The sequence below is a fragment of the Anarrhichthys ocellatus genome, unplaced genomic scaffold (genome assembly GCF_004355925.1).
Source record: "Anarrhichthys ocellatus isolate YVR2014 unplaced genomic scaffold, GSC_Weel_1.0 scaffold65, whole genome shotgun sequence".
NCBI classification, from domain to species: domain Eukaryota; kingdom Metazoa; phylum Chordata; class Actinopteri; order Perciformes; family Anarhichadidae; genus Anarrhichthys; species Anarrhichthys ocellatus.
Window position 1 is genome coordinate 871,412 of NW_022280095.1, and position 17,120 is coordinate 888,531.

General features: G+C 42.0%; 3 protein-coding genes across 5 annotated transcripts in view; 2 read left to right on the plus strand and 1 right to left on the minus strand.

Moving 5' to 3' along the window:
* The window catches only part of proser1 (proline and serine rich 1), an 8,460-nt gene extending 5,356 nt beyond the window's left edge, over positions 1-3,104 (minus strand). Inside the window, exons 1-9 of one of the 2 annotated variants that reach the window (XM_031872736.1) lie at positions 2,476-3,104; positions 2,315-2,380; positions 2,166-2,234; positions 1,944-2,038; positions 1,749-1,842; positions 1,381-1,491; positions 1,051-1,152; positions 407-485; positions 18-110 (exon numbers count right to left, since the gene is read on the minus strand). In XM_031872736.1, the coding sequence (XP_031728596.1) occupies positions 18-110; positions 407-485; positions 1,051-1,152; positions 1,381-1,491; positions 1,749-1,842; positions 1,944-2,038; positions 2,166-2,234; positions 2,315-2,380; positions 2,476-2,520 (754 nt within the window). In that variant the 5' untranslated portion in view covers positions 2,521-3,104. The remainder of the gene's footprint in view (positions 1-17; positions 111-406; positions 486-1,050; positions 1,153-1,380; positions 1,492-1,748; positions 1,843-1,943; positions 2,039-2,165; positions 2,235-2,314; positions 2,381-2,475) is intronic. The other variant, XM_031872737.1, reaches the window with a different exon arrangement.
* A 246-nt stretch (positions 3,105-3,350) lies between these two features.
* vps36 (vacuolar protein sorting 36 homolog) lies at positions 3,351-8,251 on the plus strand. Its single transcript, XM_031872681.1, has 14 exons — positions 3,351-3,512; positions 3,675-3,743; positions 3,858-3,928; positions 4,350-4,464; positions 4,585-4,674; positions 5,227-5,313; positions 5,802-5,834; positions 6,005-6,082; positions 6,253-6,387; positions 6,483-6,548; positions 6,723-6,787; positions 7,184-7,268; positions 7,425-7,501; positions 7,633-8,251. Exons 1-14 carry the CDS (start codon positions 3,417-3,419, stop codon positions 7,712-7,714), a joined length of 1,149 nt encoding a protein of 382 aa, XP_031728541.1. The 5' UTR covers positions 3,351-3,416; the 3' UTR covers positions 7,715-8,251.
* Positions 8,252-10,027: 1,776 nt separating this feature from the next.
* On the plus strand, positions 10,028-17,120 carry thsd1 (thrombospondin, type I, domain containing 1). 2 transcript variants are annotated; one of them, XM_031872533.1, is made up of 8 exons: positions 10,028-10,221; positions 11,010-11,126; positions 11,929-12,323; positions 12,416-13,076; positions 14,257-14,418; positions 14,566-14,986; positions 15,086-15,629; positions 15,721-17,120. In XM_031872533.1, exons 2-8 carry the CDS (start codon positions 11,075-11,077, stop codon positions 16,357-16,359), a joined length of 2,874 nt encoding a protein of 957 aa, XP_031728393.1. In that variant the 5' UTR covers positions 10,028-10,221; positions 11,010-11,074; the 3' UTR covers positions 16,360-17,120. The 2 variants fall into 2 exon arrangements, with proteins under 2 accessions (XP_031728393.1, XP_031728394.1); XM_031872534.1 differs by lacking the exon at positions 10,028-10,221 and having other exon boundaries at positions 10,396-11,126.

Consider the following 17,120-nt stretch of genomic DNA (forward strand, 5'->3'; position numbering starts at 1 on the left):
CTTCCAACGAATCATACCTGCTACTTTGTGGGTGGAGTTGTAGGGGGGAGGGGCCACGTTGGTTGTAATAACCCCTCCCACAGAAACAAAGCCTGCGTTGTTGTACGCACCTGAGTAGTAGTTACACATATTAATAGCGTCCACCGTACATTCATATGCGCGCACACACACACACACACACACACACACTACTAACTATACCTCAACCAGATGGAAAAAAAACATGCCTCATTGTACCTAAAACCACTCAAAGCAGCATTATTAAATCCTCAATTGTCTGAGAGCCTTCTATCTTACACATCTGTTTTCCCATCATCGTCAAGTTGTGTATACAGTGTTGGATTACAGGGCAGGGCGTGGGAAGGCAGGGACGAGTGTGTGTGTGTGTGTGAGGGTCATTTCTTACTTGGTGCGATGGTGGCGTGGGGTCGGCACGGTGGTATGGGGTAGGGCACGGGCCGATGAGGGTTGTAGGTTGATGGAAACTAGAAAAGGAAAGGAAGAGAAAAGGCTCAACACTCTTAACTAATCAGCCAGTTCTGTCTAACTCTGTAAATCTGCAATGCAAGTTTTCAAAAGCGATATAAGACAAGTTACACATTGATGTTACATTGTTAAAACACCGAGGGAAAACCAGGAAGATCAAACTACTTGCTCTGTAGAAAAGCCCAACAAATGAGGGATTTTTATGCAGCATATGGTGGTCGTATTATTAAAATGTCCCCATATTGCAAGATGATTATCTTTAATGAATAGCATTCTTTATAGCCTCATCAGTCATGACATTTACACTATTTAGAAATGAATGGAGTAGTGTGCAAAGTTGATTTCCATGCTTTACATCAAAATGTGAAGAGTGTTTCTTAATGTGCTCTTACAAATATTTCTTACTCCGACAGTCGTCTATCGTTGGCTTTTATACCATGTTTTTATTAAGTGTAAGCATTGTTATTAGTCATGTGAGGCCTCGTCGCTTAGTTATGAGGGTTCTCTGGGGCACCCTGGTACTGTTACATCATCCCAGTGTGGGATTCCCATCCTGGTGCTTACAGGTTTGAAAGGTCCAATGATACGAGCAGAAATTCCTTTCCCCTCAAGATTGTTAGAAGCGTCCTCTTTCTTCTCTGCTTCTTTCTTTACTGGAGGAATTCCCTGTGTATCAAAAACAAAATACATTTCTACAAAGTCAGGCATATTGTGAGCTCAGTATCACTATTAGCTATTTCAGCCCAATTACATTTTGTATGCAACACACTTTTTAAGAAAAAAAGGTATGCAGCATTCAAAGTAAAATATCAACATTTTAGATTTAACTTAACCTTCTACAGTTCTTCCTCTAACCAGTACAAGATGTTAGTGGAGAGCCCTGGACATACTTACAGGGAATGTGCCAGTGACCAGGCTGGGTCTACCTTTAGGGTACGGGTTTCCTGGAATCATACCACACGAGGAGATCATGGCTACAGGAGCCTTGCAGCCAACCTTACATACCTAGTGACGCACAAGTGTAGTATATATTTTAGAAACTGCGAGTGTGTTTGCTTGTATTTACAGCATGCATTGAAACATTTTTAGGGATGTCAAAGATAATGCATGAACACATTCTAAAAAGCATCATTTTAGACCGTTTCATTAATTTTAAATTGCACAGGGGTTCCACAGGGTCTTTTGATACCGAGACATAAAATCAGAAACCTACCTAGAACACAAACACCACCATGAGATTACATTTGTATCGGTGAACTTACTTGCTCCAGTATCCTGCGAGCCCGCTTCTTCTCAGACAAGTGTATGCGAAACAGATCCTCCACAGGACGGTAGTTTTGAGCATCTGAAATGTTCCTGTATGAGAACAAAAATCCATATTAAAAAAGTAACTAATTAACCGGCTGATATTACAACATTTGATCATTTGTTTAAATGCATTTTCAAAATGTACTCACAAAGCTATTAGTTCCAGGACAATCAGTCGGTCCTTTGAGAAGGTGAAGCAATTCAGGATATTTGCAACTTTGGTTGTGGGGATTGCAACCATTTTCTAAAGGCAACACACAAAATAATAACTTTTTGGAGCCTCACTGTAATTGATGTTGTTTTTAGAAAACATATTTAGCAATGCAAAATGTTAACTTTGGTGCCGATCACTTAAACCACGTGTTACTCACATGCTGCAGAGCTTTAACTGCTTTGATCTGTGGCTCCGCCCATGAGAAATATTTCAGTATCTCCATCACCTGCGGATGTTTAAGACAGTGTTACAACTGATAACCGAGAGGTAAACAATACATGGAGGTGTCGCTGTTTGGACGGTTACCTGCTCACTGGAGAAATAGCCGTGCACCTGCTCTATGGCTTTGACCCGCTGATCTGTCAGGACACACTGAAACACACAATGAAGAATTACCAAAAATCCCTATAATGAGAGAATTTAAAATCTTAAATCGGTCAGACAATTTGGGATTAGACACTCCTTACCTTTCTTATCTCATCCAAGACTATATCAAATGATTTCTTATCCATGTTTGTTGATTTAAATAAACGTGCTCCTCTTGGTCAATAAATACAGTTATTATACCACGCAATTGGTAAACACACGTTTTACAATGCAGCAGATAAGAGGATTTGAGATAAAATGCATTCGGATGACTTAAAGTCTAAATACCATGCTTGCCATCCAACGTTACTGATTTAAATTCATAATGCTGCAAACGCATGATTCAAAGCATTGCATATTTGCAGTAAATCCGTATCCTTTAGTTTCGTAATAAAGGTCTTTACAGTCCTTATATCAAATACAACTTTCCGCCCGTGAACAATGACTTCCAAACAAGAGAAGCTGTGTCTGCAGTGCAAATCCTGCCTGCACCAGATTTGTCCGCAGCTAACAACAAGCTAGCCAGCTACAGCAATCCTTAATTCTGTGCACAACTCAACGAAAAGGCGGATTTCTTTAGACATAAATTCATTCAAGTTTAGTTGAAATCCAGTGCTAGCGATAATTACGATAAAGACTGGAAGATATAGAAAATAAATCATTACTAATTTTAAAATAACGCGCTCCGAAATATAGCAGTCTTGCTAGCTCCCCCTGACAGCTGGCGCTGTTAACGTCAACAGCCAAAAGGACCCCTAAAGAAGGCAGCCTGTCAGAAAAGACACCATGCAGCAAAGTATGAAGATATAACATAATTACATTTTGTTTGGTGGTATCAATAATGCTAGCATTTGATTTATTGGCAACATAACTATCGATTAAATATATTTTAATTCATACATATTTTTCGTGTTCTATTTTGGTGTTTTTAAGCAGGCAGAGTTAGGGCAATTCTGAACAGCGTACAGGAAGTAAACATAAAAATGGGTCTCGGCGGCAGAGCAGCATAACAAACGATAATCGTCTGTTTGTAATAGTAAAAATGGACTGCTTTTCATGGTCTAATGGGCTCTTGGAAATAAACGAAACTTTAGTGATCCAGCAACGAGGTGTCAGACTGTATGACGGTGATGATAAGGTATAGTTTTGTCTTCTGATAGCGAAGTTTGTGGCCTGACACAACAATACAGCAGCTACAACTCCCATGCAACAATGTTATTAAGAGAACGTTAGCTGAATGATATTGACGGTTTGATTAATTAACATAATAATGTCATGTGCTCTGCTGTCATTGGACCAGGCTAAGCTTGATGTTGGAGTCGCCTTGTTGAGCACCCATCGGTTGATCTGGAGGGACGTTAAAAACCATGTAAGACAGCAGTGATCGTGTGAGAGTTGTTGCCGTTCACAGATTTGTCTTTTCATATGTTATGTTGTGTGTGTCTCTCTTGTGTGACGTCTGTATTTCTCTTGTCACTTGCAGGAATGCTGCATAGCCATGCCCCTGTCACAGATCATCTTCTTTGAGGAGCAGGCTGCAGGAATAGGAAAGAGGTGAGTGTCAGTAAATACATCTTGTGTTGGGCACAGAAATATGAACAGAAATGAGAAGTAGGCTTTCAGAATTACATTAAGAAATTAGCAAACAACAAAATAGTGTGTTTTTATACCTAAATGTGTAATTTGACCCAAAACCCTTGGTCAGGGTTCATTTAATAGCTTTTTTTCTGGAGCTGGCAAATGCTTCTTGTTGTTAAGAGGGCTCTGTTGTAATAACATGAATAAAGTATGGAGCTTTGGTCGTGTGATAACTGGTAGTTGTATTTGGGGAGAATATCATAGCTCCCTGCAGTTGAAAGCTCTGGGAAAAAATAGTAAGTGGAACTTAAGTGAGAATTTTTTTTAAATGTTGATAATAATTTTAATTTAAAAGAAGTAAATGGTGAATTAACTATTGGCATCTCTTATCCTGTAGTGCAAAAATAGTTATCCACCTGCATGCAACACCTGCCAACAAGGAGCCAGGTCCCTACCAACATAGCAAGTACTCCTTCATCAAGCTGTCCTTCAAAGAACACGGGCAGATTGAGGTAGTGCCACTCATACAAGTAGTTAAAAGAGCTTTTTGCTTTACCCTTTCATCTCTTAATGAGCATTCTTAAGTGAGACTCTTTACTGCTGGGAACTGACGTGGTGTCCTTTGCTTGCAGTTTCACAGGAGGCTAACAGAAGAAATGATTCAGAAGAGATGGGAGAATACGCCAGCGTCACTGCCCATCCCCACAGGAACCGGCTCTCAGGTTAGAAGCTGAACAGATGCTCCTTCTCATCCGGTTAGACTCTTAAAAGCCAAACTGCCTTTCAGCATTTTATTAGGTGATGTACATGGGAATGACACGCCTATCAATTCAATTTATGTACCACAAGATGGCAGTGTTGTCACCATATTTATGGGCTTGTCTATATTATCGGCCTAGTCATAACTTCTTCTGCCTTATTCACCAATATATAATAGTGACACGTATTGCTCAATTGGTAGAAATTGGCATTGACGTCAATTTAAGTACATTGTCCCACAGCAGCACTCACACCAAAGTAAAAATAAACTTCTGTGTCAGCCGTTAAACTCTGTCCTTTCATTTGTATTAGGTCATGTGTCTCTAAATGAGATTCCATCAATTTTTGATAAACACTAAGAAGTCAGAGTCACTAGAATTGATTTATGTACCGTAGCAGCAGTTGACCACAATTTGTTCCCTCCTCACTGTTTGTCTTTCCGTTCAGGCTTCTATTATTAAAGTGCCTGTGTGTGTTTCAGAACGTGTGTTTTTCTTTCCTTTGTGGTCACGCAGGCAGGAAGAACACGTGCCGTGGGGATTGTTGGCATTGAGAGGAAGATAGAGGAGAAGAGGAAAGAAACAGACAAAAATATTTCTGAGGTACTGTCGAGCAAAAATACTGAAATACTGAGAAATGTGTCTCCTCAAAGCTCCCAGATGAAGTTGTTTATTTAGCCATATTTTTATGGAAATGACTGTGAGCAAACTGAGGATACAGAGTGGTTTAGTTCAAGAGCTGTCTTTTTTTTTTTTTTTCTGCCAAAAACTTGTCACCATGGGAATTTATTGTAACTGTCATTAAATCAAGCTGACCACAGCCACTGTGACTTTCATGAGGCATCCATGACGTTATGTGTTTATGCAACCTCAGTTGGTATTTATTGAATATGAATACAATAAAATGAAATAAAAATGACATATATGTAGCTTAATGAAAATAATGTTATGGGTGTAGCGCTAGGGAGAATGTTCACTTTTGGGCGGGGCTTTTGTGGAATGATATTTCAATTATATATGTAGCCATGAAGTTTTTGTGGTTTATTTAATTGTGAAAATTGCGAATTACACATTTAGTCTCTTTTTTCCAGGCCTTTGAGGATCTCAGTAAGCTGATGGTGAAGGTAAAGAATGCTTTCCTTTGTATGTTCATATTTTACTGTAGTTGTTGATTTAATACAGAATTATTTCTTCTTATGTTCAAACATCATAGCCATAGATATCAAACCTGTGTTCAGCTCATATACGGCTATGCGGTGGGATTTGCTGAGTGATTGTCTACTTTAAATAACAGGCCAAGGAGATGGTGGAGCTGTCCAGATCTATAGCCAACAAGATCAAAGACAAGCAGGGAGACATTTCAGAAGATGAGGTAGGAACTTCAGCATAATCAGACACGGAAACAAGAGGGCGTGGCTTCAAACTACTGTACATATAGCAATAACTAATCATAAAGTACTCACACAACTGATGTTGTGATTACCCACAATATTTTTTCCAAGTAGTTTTGCTTTTTATTAACAGTTTTGTTCTGCTTTATAGACCATTCGGTTTAAGTCCTACCTGCTGAGCATGGGTATCGCTGACCCCGTGACCAGAGAAACGCATGGATCAGGTACACATTACCATTTGCAGCTAGCTAAGCAGCTGGGAGATATGCTACAGGCTCCTCTGGAGGTTGGTGTGATTTACATCTACCGAAGATCAAACTCTAATGTTAGTCATCTACTTCTATTCCATTTTCTGACTCCATTACTCTTGCCCTCTCTCAGGAGCGTGGCGGTATGATGGCTCTCACTGAGGTGTACTGTCTCGTCAACCGTGCCAGAGGGATGGAGGTAATGCTCACAGATGCACACACAGAAACACTGAACCGTACTTGAGTGGGCATACCCATGTATGTTCACTCGAGCTGAACTAATAATACACAGCTTTTCTATCTATACATTCTCACTACACACAAAGGTCTTTGGTGTCAGGCACAGGGGTCACTTTTCTTTCCCTTTGCTCAGCTTTTATCTCCAGAAGATTTGGTAAACGCCTGCAAGATGTTTGAGTCGTTGCAGCTCCCGTTGAGGTGAGTTGTGTTTGTCTTTGTATTGTTTGATTTATCGCTGCCCTCTTTCATATATGTATAGATCAGGCTTTGTGTTATGTAGTGCAGGGTTGACGCCTACACTATATCCCAGAGGCCAGGCTCTTCCTGTCTGACTTCCTGTTGTTGGAGTGTATTGTCCAGACCGCTGCGACTGTCATTTCCTGTCACTTCCAACACCACGCTGGTCCTAGTACCCGCAAACTGGTTGCTGTTCTTCAGCCAGCGCTCCTTATATTAGCTTCATAAAACATCATTCCCCCCTCTCTCTCTCTCTCTCTCTCTCTCTCTCTCTCTCTCTCTCTCTCTCACTCACACTCACACACAAACACACACACACACACACTGTTTCCTTCATCCATCTTGTCCTCTGTGTAGGCTGCGTGTGTTTGACAGTGGTGTGATGGTGGTCCAGCTGCAGTCTCACAGCGAAGAGGAAATGATAGCCTCAGCTCTGGACAATGTAAGCTTTACCATTACAAACATCATACTGACATTGACACGCTTTAGACGGATCAAGCAGCATGCTGTCTTGGCTATATATCTTAAGTCACAGTTGCCTTTAGGTTCAAAGTTTGTAATTAATTCCACGTCTCGGCATCTTTTTTTTCTTCTTCAGGTGTCCGACAAAGGCTCCTTGACAGCAGAGGAGTTTGCAAAGCTCTTGGGTCTCTCTGTTCTTCTCTCTAAAGAACGGTAAGTTGTGAATCTCATCGGTACAGATGATACAGGCGATCTGTTTTACGACACCATGTTATAACGTTCACAGTTGTCTTTGTTTCTCATTTAGCTATTCTTCTCTTCTCTATTCCTTCCTCTGTCTCCAGGTTGTTGCTGGCTGAGAAGGTGGGCCACCTGTGTAGAGATGACTCTGTTGAGGGTTTGAGATTCTACCCGAACCTCTTTTGACCTGCTCACAGTCATTGTTGCTGAAAAAGGAAAAAAACAACTTCAAGTGGGCAGCACTGTCTCTGCTGATAGACTAATGCATTGCCACTACATGAGTGTACCGCTGCACAATGTACCTAATCAGTCTGGTCATGATTTTTTAACGGTTGGTGTTCTGTTTGTGGTAGATCTTTGCAAATCCACCTTAGGCACTGCCAGCTATCTTCTCTTTAGGTCTGAGAGCTCGACTCTGTCTTGAAAGTTTGTCAAAGAGATACTTTTCCAGAAACTGCTCAAATACTGTCCATGCAGCAAAGTGTTCCCAGATCTGCTCTGCTTGATGGAGTGATCATCATGTGCATTTAGTAATGAATAGGTTTGGGAAAATTGCTATAATGGGATATCCAGTGAACATTTTCTTCACACATTCTTGTGACGCAAAGCGTATACTTATTTTTTACAAAACAAGTATGGATTGTTATGAAAGGCCCATAGCGAGTGATTACATGTTTTCCAAAGTGAAATGTACATTTCTGTAATAAATGAACAAGGAATGAAGCTTTGTCATGCTGTCTCGTCTTCTGAGGAGGGAGTGAACATGCCCAGATGTTCAAGTTACAATGAATTTAAAAACCCTACTTCACCTTTCATCTTGTCCTTTAAAACGGGATTCATGTATTTCCTTCTCAAGTCAAACTGTCCTTGAATGTAACAACTTTTGTCTAGAAAACATTCAAGAAAGGAAGATAAGGAAGCTAAAATAAAATGCCTGATCTGCTGTTAGTTTAGTTCACAGTGGAAAAAAAATAGGGCACGATGCCAAATGTCATTATTCAGCCAATTAATCCTTTCATTGCAGAGGTTATGTTGTAGAAAGGCCAGTTGTGACCGTTTTGAAGGCAGACTGGAAGGTAAGCACCCTATAAATGCTCTTGTAAAATCACATTACCATGTCTACTCACAGTAAATCACATAAAGGGTAACCGCAGAAGTAATAATGGATGTGTGAGATGGGAGCATATTGTAATAAATCCCATCTGGTCTAAAAGTTATGCTTTCTGCTGAGATTGTTACAATAATGTCTAATCTGTGTGTGTGTCCTTATAGAGCTGCTCACACACAGAATAAACAGTTCTTTGTTCCCATTGTGAACTGACCTGAACAGTAAAGGGTGTTTCATTTTCAGACGCTTCCTGTTTTCAGCTGTCTCTCTCTCTCTTCAGGAAATGTGAAGGTCTCAGCGCTACAGCTGATTAGATTACCCTGCCATGTATATATCATATACCTCCTTGTTTCAAGAGTTACAGTGAGGCAGCACTGATCGTAATGATTTAAGATTCATGCATGACATTTAGAACTTTTTGTGAAAATTTACCAAGACAAAATAGGTCCTGTTCCTGCATGCTGATATGGATTCACTCAACTTCACTACATTTTAAGTGAATCCATGATGAGTGTCATCTGTGGGGGGGACGTCTGATTGTTTGTGATGAATAGTTCTTCTGTTTACTGTCATGACTAAATTAAATAGAATGTTTTATTTTGTTACCCTGCCTCCTGGGCTGATTGAGATACACAATGCTATCCTGTCTTGATTTTCCATATGACTTTATCATGAGATTCGTTTTAGACAATCTACAACATCTTCATACACATTTTGTTTTCATCTGTGAATGCCTCTTGAAGGAGGGATTTATAGATCCATCTGTTGGATCTCACATATTTCTCCATGTAGTCACTTTCCTCAGTTTTTCTGATGACCCAGCTGCCAACAATATCTTTATAACAACAATATCTTTATTTCTTTCATACAGTATAATGCAATTTGTAAACTGCCAGGAGAGGAAAGGGTGTTTCATTTGTGCTTTTGGCCCTTCCTGTAACAAAAATCCTCTTGTATAAATTAACCTGATTGTGAACATGCTTCATGGGTTTTTCCATGTGCTACTTGAGAACCAATATTTTGGAAATTGATATCTAACAATTTGATCACAGAAGTTCAGAACACAATAGTAAGAACCACTTCCAAGCTAGTGAATAGTTTAGCTTAATTTTGCATAATGTTCCTGTGAAAACAATTAAAAAGTAAATATGAGAAACGGGTCACGCATCTTATTAAAAGGTGATTGTTGGATAAAAAAATGTTTTTCATTCATATTTACCTCTGAATTTCTTTCTGAAATAAAATAGCTTATTGGTTTGTTCACCGCTGCACAGTCGCCTACGTTGTCTTTACTGTGCCTTACGTTTCTAGGAAGAAACAGACAGTCGGTTGCGGATAATATTCAATCCGCCCTGCTGCTGACCGTGAAGTGACTGTGAGCGGATCTCTCACGCGCTCTGAACACCGGCGCGCGCCTTTTGAGAACTCAGTTGGGTCTTTGACGCTGGTCCCGCTGACATGTGATTATTAGTAGATTATTAGTCGAAAAAAAACAAGTTTTACCAGCACGTGGAGGGACTGTTGTTGTCATTTGCTGTGTTGGAAAATTGGAGGTGAATTATGCTGTGCTGAGTCGACAACAAATGTGAGTACAAAAGCTCTACTTTCCAGCTAAAAGCAATGAGGGTTATGAACGCTGTGTGCCCGAGATGTTAAACTTTAGGTCTAAGCACTAGCCTATGTTAAAACCCAGGTTTAGAATCATATCCGCAGTTAAATTATATTTAACATGTATTATTTATAATATTTTGAAAATAAATAACATATATATTCAGCCTTCCTGGTGGCAGATACATTTGAGATAAGTATAAAGGAGATTACTATTAAACTCTTCACCTGAGAATAAATATTAGGCAAACCTTTTGACCCAGCCACGATGCGTTCAAGTAGCATAATGTACTAATTTAAGTAAATGCAACCTGTTTAGTCTATGCTTATTATATACAGTCTATGGTCCATGCATGTGCAAAGCAAACCCAATTTGACGATTTGAATGGGAGTGTGAAATACAGGCAGCAGCCTGGTGCCAGAACAATTGTTTCTCAGAACGTCTCTTGTTTGTCTAAAGACACAGCAGAGAAACAAGTGAAAACTTTAAAAGCAACCAAACAAGGATTGGGCTCTCCTTCATAAATATTTGTTATGGACTGCTTGTCTGCTGATGGAAGGAAGAGTCTCCACTGTTAATCCCAAAAAAAACTCATGGTCAGAGCTTTATGTTCCAGCCTTCCTGTTTTACCTCAGATCAGTGCACTGCATCTTCCAAGCCTCATTCTGTCTGATGATGCCCACAACCACTATTGGTTGTTGCCTGCTGCCTTCTTGTAGATTGTTAGGTTTTTGTTCACTTTGTGATTTGCCTCTGATTTGTAGAGGTCAGGGATGGTGGAAGAGGACGGTCATGTGCTGAAGGAGAAAACCGAGGCACGGACATCGGGATGCCACAGGCTGTCTCACTGCTGCCCTTTCTGCTGGCACTCATGGGATGTGGTGAGTCTCCCCAAACAACAATCTAACACGACTGCATGTTTGAAAAGGCTGGCAGGATCATTGATTTTTTTTTTATTCACTTGATCAAGCAAACACATGTTAACTTAAATGTGCTCTACCACCCTGGAGGAAAAAAAAGGCAGAGGAACGAAGGGTGTAATGTCGGGTCAGCCTCTTCCTCTTCCCACACCCTCTGTGCTTTGTGAGGATGTGAGGTTTTCACAACAGGATTTACACACAACACGACACAATAGCTCTTAAAATAATGTGCAACTGTGCGGCAACATTTTGACTTTTTCTCTGGATGCTGATAGGCCTATTGCAATTTAACTGGATGTCACCTGGACATGGGAAATACCGTATGTCAATAGGCCTGTACATCATTTGTTGTTAGATAACTGTGCATGGGATTTTGGTATCATAAATCATGATGCACACTTATTATGTTGTCAAAAGTGACACATAGCATATTTCTCCCAGATTGATTTCTAAAATGTGTGTCAACTAGAAATGTTCCCATTTTACTACCATACAGCCCAAACATTACAACTTAACATATTGTCCACCTAAACAGATATTTGTATCAATTATAGAACATGTTAATGACTCACTGCAGAAAACTGAGTCACAAACACACCTCTATGGCCACAGTAGCAGTCAGCTTTGCAAAGTCACATCAAGACAAACAAAGACAAAAAAAAAGCAGATGTAAAAAATGCAGCAGATTGTTGTGCACGATGCATGAACAATAGGTGAAATGGTCTCTTTGCTTTATGTGACTCCTTTTCATCCTTCCCTGTAGCTTTGGCAGGGCTCAATATCTGGCCCTCCTTCCACGTTGCCCTCAGCAACGCCAGTGTATTTGTGGACTTCAGCACAAAATCCAACAGCAGCACCATCCGCAACACGAGCCTTTCGCTGGTCAACACGGAAACCAACACCACCCTTCTGACCAGGACTATCCCCAACATCCAATCGGCCAGTAGGGTGGAGTTCAACTGTTCTTGCTTCCTGTATGCAGGAACTTTCCGGTTCCTGCTGAGGCAGACCAGCATCACTGCTGTTTCTCGTGCTAATGGCACACACGGCAGTAGCGCGGAGAGCACTACCTGGTGGTGGAGTTCAGAACTGCAGGTGCAGTGGCCCACCTTTCACATCGCTGTGGACAGGGCCGGTAACCACTCAGGATCATTTCAGGCAAGACAAACAAGATCTCAAACTTTAAACACTAAGGTTTAATGAGGACCAGATTGATCCATACGTCTCTTCTTCTCTCTCTCTCTCTCCAGGTTGGGATATCCACCAATGAACACTTTCAGGCTTGCTCCAGCGGCACCGACTCGGCTCTCTTCTTAGAAGTCAGCTACATGGAGTACAACCAGATAGGGCGAATCAGCATCGACAAGGTCCAAGCCCGCACGCGACACCCAATCAAACCCCTCCGTTCCCAGAGTGTTGAGCTGTCCTGCGCCTTCCCCTTCACAGAGAGAGACTTCATACAAGTGGCTTTACGATCTCCTCACGCAACACAGGATGTGAAGAGCTCTGGACCGCTCTACCTGTCCCGCATCTTCTCCTATAAGCTGCTGGTGGAAAATACCAACGCTTACAGGAGTGGTTGTGAAGGGACTATGACTGTTAAACTGATAACCCCACCTTGTGCTCACATCAATGGGAAAGTATTGCTGTATAAGGATGCAGGTGTTGGGAGAGGGATTGCGGGTTCCTCGGGGATGGAGGCAGGTGAAACAGCACTGGTGGGGTTTGGAGCAGAGGAGCCCCCTTCACCTCTGTTGGCTTTCAACTGGCTGACCCAGGGAGAGAACGAGACAGAATTCAACTGCTCTGTGTTTTACACTGGAAGGAACAAGTACTGCTTTCGCTTTGTTTTCAACTTCAGTCGCTCCCCGAGCCCTGCACAGACCTGTTTGGTGGTTCACAGGAGTGCAGGTGAGATGTAATAGATCGACAGATGCACATTTGGCACCTGCCAAGAATACATTTACACTGTGATTTTCTTAAAACCTGGAGGGAAGGAGTTACTTTTCTCTCAGTCATTAGTTAAGGGATGGCACCATTAAGGAGTAGGCAAAGGGCCTTTTTCATAGATGACATGTTTGACCGGCCAAAGTAAGAAAAACACAGGTGTGAAAAGGAAAATGAATGATGGCTTAATTCCATTTAGCTGCTTTGGTTTCTGGGTCCTGATGTTGTGTCTGCTTGCTCACTGTCACACTGTCATTTAATATCTATAAATAGCAACATCCTGTTGAGATTGAACATTGCATTATGAAAAAATAAGATGACAGCCTCATAAGATTGTTTTTCAAACTTTTAGAAGCAAACATAAAGACTATTTTAAGGCATGACTGAAATAGTCTTTTTTTAGTTTTTCGAGGTGGAGGGTGACCTAATCCGTCTCAACAGCATAACAAGATCACACAATATCTGTGTGTTCAGATGTAGAGCTATGTTGAAATCGTTTATTATTATGTTGTGAAAATGCAGTGTGCAAACGGAACATCATAATATAAAAAAAACATGAAATCAGTGCCAACAAAGCATATCACCACAATGCAGAAAATAGGCATCGTAAACTACAGCTGACGGGCCGTGCCACTATTTTTATTCTTGTACATTCCCATGCATCCCAGTGTAACTAATACCACAGTGCATAATGTCACATCACACTGAAGTGTCAGCCTCAGCACATAACTCATCATTCTGTTATTCAGTGTGCAGATACACAACTGAGTCATTTATAAGAAATTATAATGTTCAACACCAGCAAATATATATACACATTAGGCAGCACTAACTTTAAGGCCATTTACCAATTAGATAATAAACCGTTGAATTGTCACATTCTAAATATAGTCAGATGCTTTTGTCGCTGTGTGTCCTCGCTTTGTCTATTTTGGGGATGAAGCATTAACTGGTCGATGTCATGTGATATGATGGTTGCGTCTTTTTCAGCTCCATGTATTTGCTATATTTCTACTGGCTTTTTATTCCCTCAAAATGATCCCAGCATTGCACGACATTCACATTAACAGCACATAATTAAGGCTTGCACACTTACTAATTTATCTGCAATTAAAACTTTTTTGCCAATCTGTTTTTTTTGCAGAGTCAAGGGGCCCGTGGCTGCCGTGGAGTGTGTGCAGTGTGAGCTGCGGAGAGGGGGTGAGGGAACGAGTGCGTGAGTGTTTGCTGCCCTCAGGTGCGGGAGGGATGCAGTGCACTGGCATGGTGAAGGAACAGTCCCTCTGCTCGCTGGAGGCCTGTGTTGGTCAGTCTTTTCATCCCTCACTCTCTCTGTCCCTTGATTTTCACTTTCTCAAATTTCGTCATCTTTCTCCTCGTCAAAAAAAAAAAAAAATAGATGTGCTTTTGGAGCATACCATTTACATAACTGTCTCCCTTTTCTTGTTCCCAGTGGTGCCCGCTCCTTCTCCATCCCTCCCCCCCGTGGCTGTCGGAGTTGCCCCCCTGGGTGGTAACATGGTGGTGGTGGTCGGTATCTCCCTCTGCCTGGCTGTGATTCTGGCTACTGTTCTGGTGACTTTGTGGAGAAAGCTTTGCAAGACCCCTCAGTGCAGCTCTGTCCGCAGAGGCTCCATGCATTCCCCTGGGGGACGCAAGCTCTCCGACGAGGCGTCCATTTGTGGCCACAGCCTCCAGAGGCCCAGCCTGTCTGACGGCCACGGCCAACCGGGGGGCACGGGTGTGGGTGTAGCCCAGATAGACAGGCCTTCCCTGAGCAGTCAGCCTCTCTCACAGACCCTGGTGGTACCTCTCTCACAGGAACAAGAAAGGCTGTCACCCACAGGTCAGAAGGTGCTGCCACCAATATTTGGGTATGTTTAGAATATTCTTTACTTTCATCACTGGCGAACATTATCGTCAAACCTTTTGTCACTCCCCCAGTCTTAGAAATAACAATATTGTCTCTCTAGGTACCATTTGGCTCAGCAGCAGTTGAAAGCAATGAAGAAGAAAGGGTTAAAAGAGGCAACACAGCTGTACCATGTCTCTTCCAGCCCTGTCCATGACACCGTGTTAGGGACATCTGCTTCACCCACAAACTCCCCCATTCCTACGCCAAGTGGATTGACTCATCCCATACTCCCCGTGGGCCTCCAGGACGACGCTAACCACAATCATTTTCGGGTTGCAACTCGCTTTTCTGAGCTGCCATCGCAGACTTCTAGGGTCCCGCCGGACAGACTGAGTCCCAGAGTGGAACTCGTCTTAGGTCCCTCTGCTCATGCAAGTGGGGGCAGCTCAAAATGGCGTGACCGCACTGCTGACTGGGTGGAGATGGTAGAGAGGAGTGGGTTAGTTGGTCTCAGAGGAAGAGGAGGAGGAGAAGAAGCAGGAATGAGAAATTCCTTTAATAAGAATCCAAATTTCCGCCGGACCTCCAGTTTTAACGACACCAAACCCCAACCTCTATCCTCTGTACACTCCAGACAGTTCAGAGAAAGGAGCATGACCCAGGTCAACTATCCAGCTTTATTTATGTGTTCATATATATGTATTGTAGATCATATTTTCTTAATTAACAGAGATTATACATTGTCCTTTTCAGGTTGGATCTCGGACCCTTCCTGAAGGAAGTTGTTGGAATAAAGGAGGATGGGAGAGGCAGCCGTACAGCTCTTACCCCATTCCAGAGCACGGGGCCCCAGAGTGGGCTAAATCCAGACCCAAGAGAAATGAGCAGAGGAAGCCCTGGATAGAGACAGCTGCTCCTTCTCACAGCAATGAGCTCAAACACACAGGAACCAACACAAACAGCATTTCAGCAGCTGAGAAACATGCCAAAGCAGAAGTCGGTGGCGCTCAGGACAGGCAAAGGAGTGGTGAGGCGGGAGGCGGAGAGGGAATCTCGGGGATCGGGGGTCCAGCCACGGGGCCCGTCAGCCTGAGTGTGGATCGCGCAGAGCGTGCTGAGCAGAACTGGAACCGTCGTGGCCCATCGCCTATCCAGAGGAACATCCTGGCCCGGAAATTGAAGGAGGCTCAGTCGTACTCTGGGGTCAAGGGGCGGCAGCGCAGCTCCACCTTTAGTGTATCGCCCTCGGAGCAGAGGAAAGGCCGCTGCCACTCTCTGCCAATGTCTGGAGGCTACAGCAGCAGTGGCGGCTCGCCCTACAGGCTGAGTGAGGCAGAGCAGAGGATGTTGGACCTAGATCTGTCCTCAGCATATGTAGGCGAAGAGGACTAGATGTTTGTAGTACTGCACCAGGGAGGAATTTAGCGTCATCCTCTCTGCCATATCTGTGACTTGATCCTAACACAGACACACATATCAGTGAAGATTGTATTGTATGTTTGAGATTTTGGAAGTTTGCTTATATATAAGGGAGAGAGAAAAACATCTAATTTTATTTTTTGAAAAGCTATTTAAGTTTCTATTTCAAAAAAACGTTTTTCCATTAAATTTTTTTTTATTGGAATTATTTAATTTTTTAAATTGGATATGCATTATAATTTAACATATACTATCTTCAGAGTGTTTCTTAATGTATCAACTACTGGTACAGTATTCACCACAATAAGTCATATGTGCCCTTCCAATGACAGCATTCAAAACAGCACAGAAGACAGGTTAGTCTTCTTGTTCTACATTGCTGAATGTGCTTATTTTATCATGCTGTGAAGTCCCACTGTATAACATTGTGCTGTTGTGAAAGTCACTCTCACTCTGAAGTGACATTGTTCTATGTGACATAAGCAACGTCAACAATTTTTCAGAAGTCAGAACAGCAGTATGCAGTTGTAACTGTGTTTGAGGACAGTCAAAAATTAACATCAGTGAGGCATTGTGGCTGAGTTGCCGTTTGTTTTATTGTTTGAGTAATTTTATACACTTCATAGAAAGCATTGCTTAGTGGAAAATAGAAGATACTGTACTGTCAACATTTGATTATGGTTTCAAATGACTGAACAATGGTTGAAGTTCAAATAGAAAGAAATTAAACACAA

What these genes read in the sequence shown, in the direction of transcription:
- vps36 (XM_031872681.1), top strand. Translation starts at nt 3,417, where the DNA reads ATGGACTGCTTTTCATGGTCTAATGGGCTCTTGGAAATAAACGAAACT. An exon ending in AAGAACACGGGCAGATTGAG is followed by an intron (nt 4,465 to 4,584) that starts GTAGTGCCACTC and finishes CTTTGCTTGCAG; the next exon opens with TTTCACAGGAGGCTAACAGA. An exon ending in TCGTTGCAGCTCCCGTTGAG is followed by an intron (nt 6,788 to 7,183) that starts GTGAGTTGTGTT and finishes TCCTCTGTGTAG; the next exon opens with GCTGCGTGTGTTTGACAGTG.
- thsd1 (XM_031872533.1), top strand. Translation starts at nt 11,075, where the DNA reads ATGCCACAGGCTGTCTCACTGCTGCCCTTTCTGCTGGCACTCATGGGA. An exon ending in ACCACTCAGGATCATTTCAG is followed by an intron (nt 12,324 to 12,415) that starts GCAAGACAAACA and finishes CTCTCTCTCCAG; the next exon opens with GTTGGGATATCCACCAATGA. An exon ending in CTCGCTGGAGGCCTGTGTTG is followed by an intron (nt 14,419 to 14,565) that starts GTCAGTCTTTTC and finishes TCTTGTTCCCAG; the next exon opens with TGGTGCCCGCTCCTTCTCCA.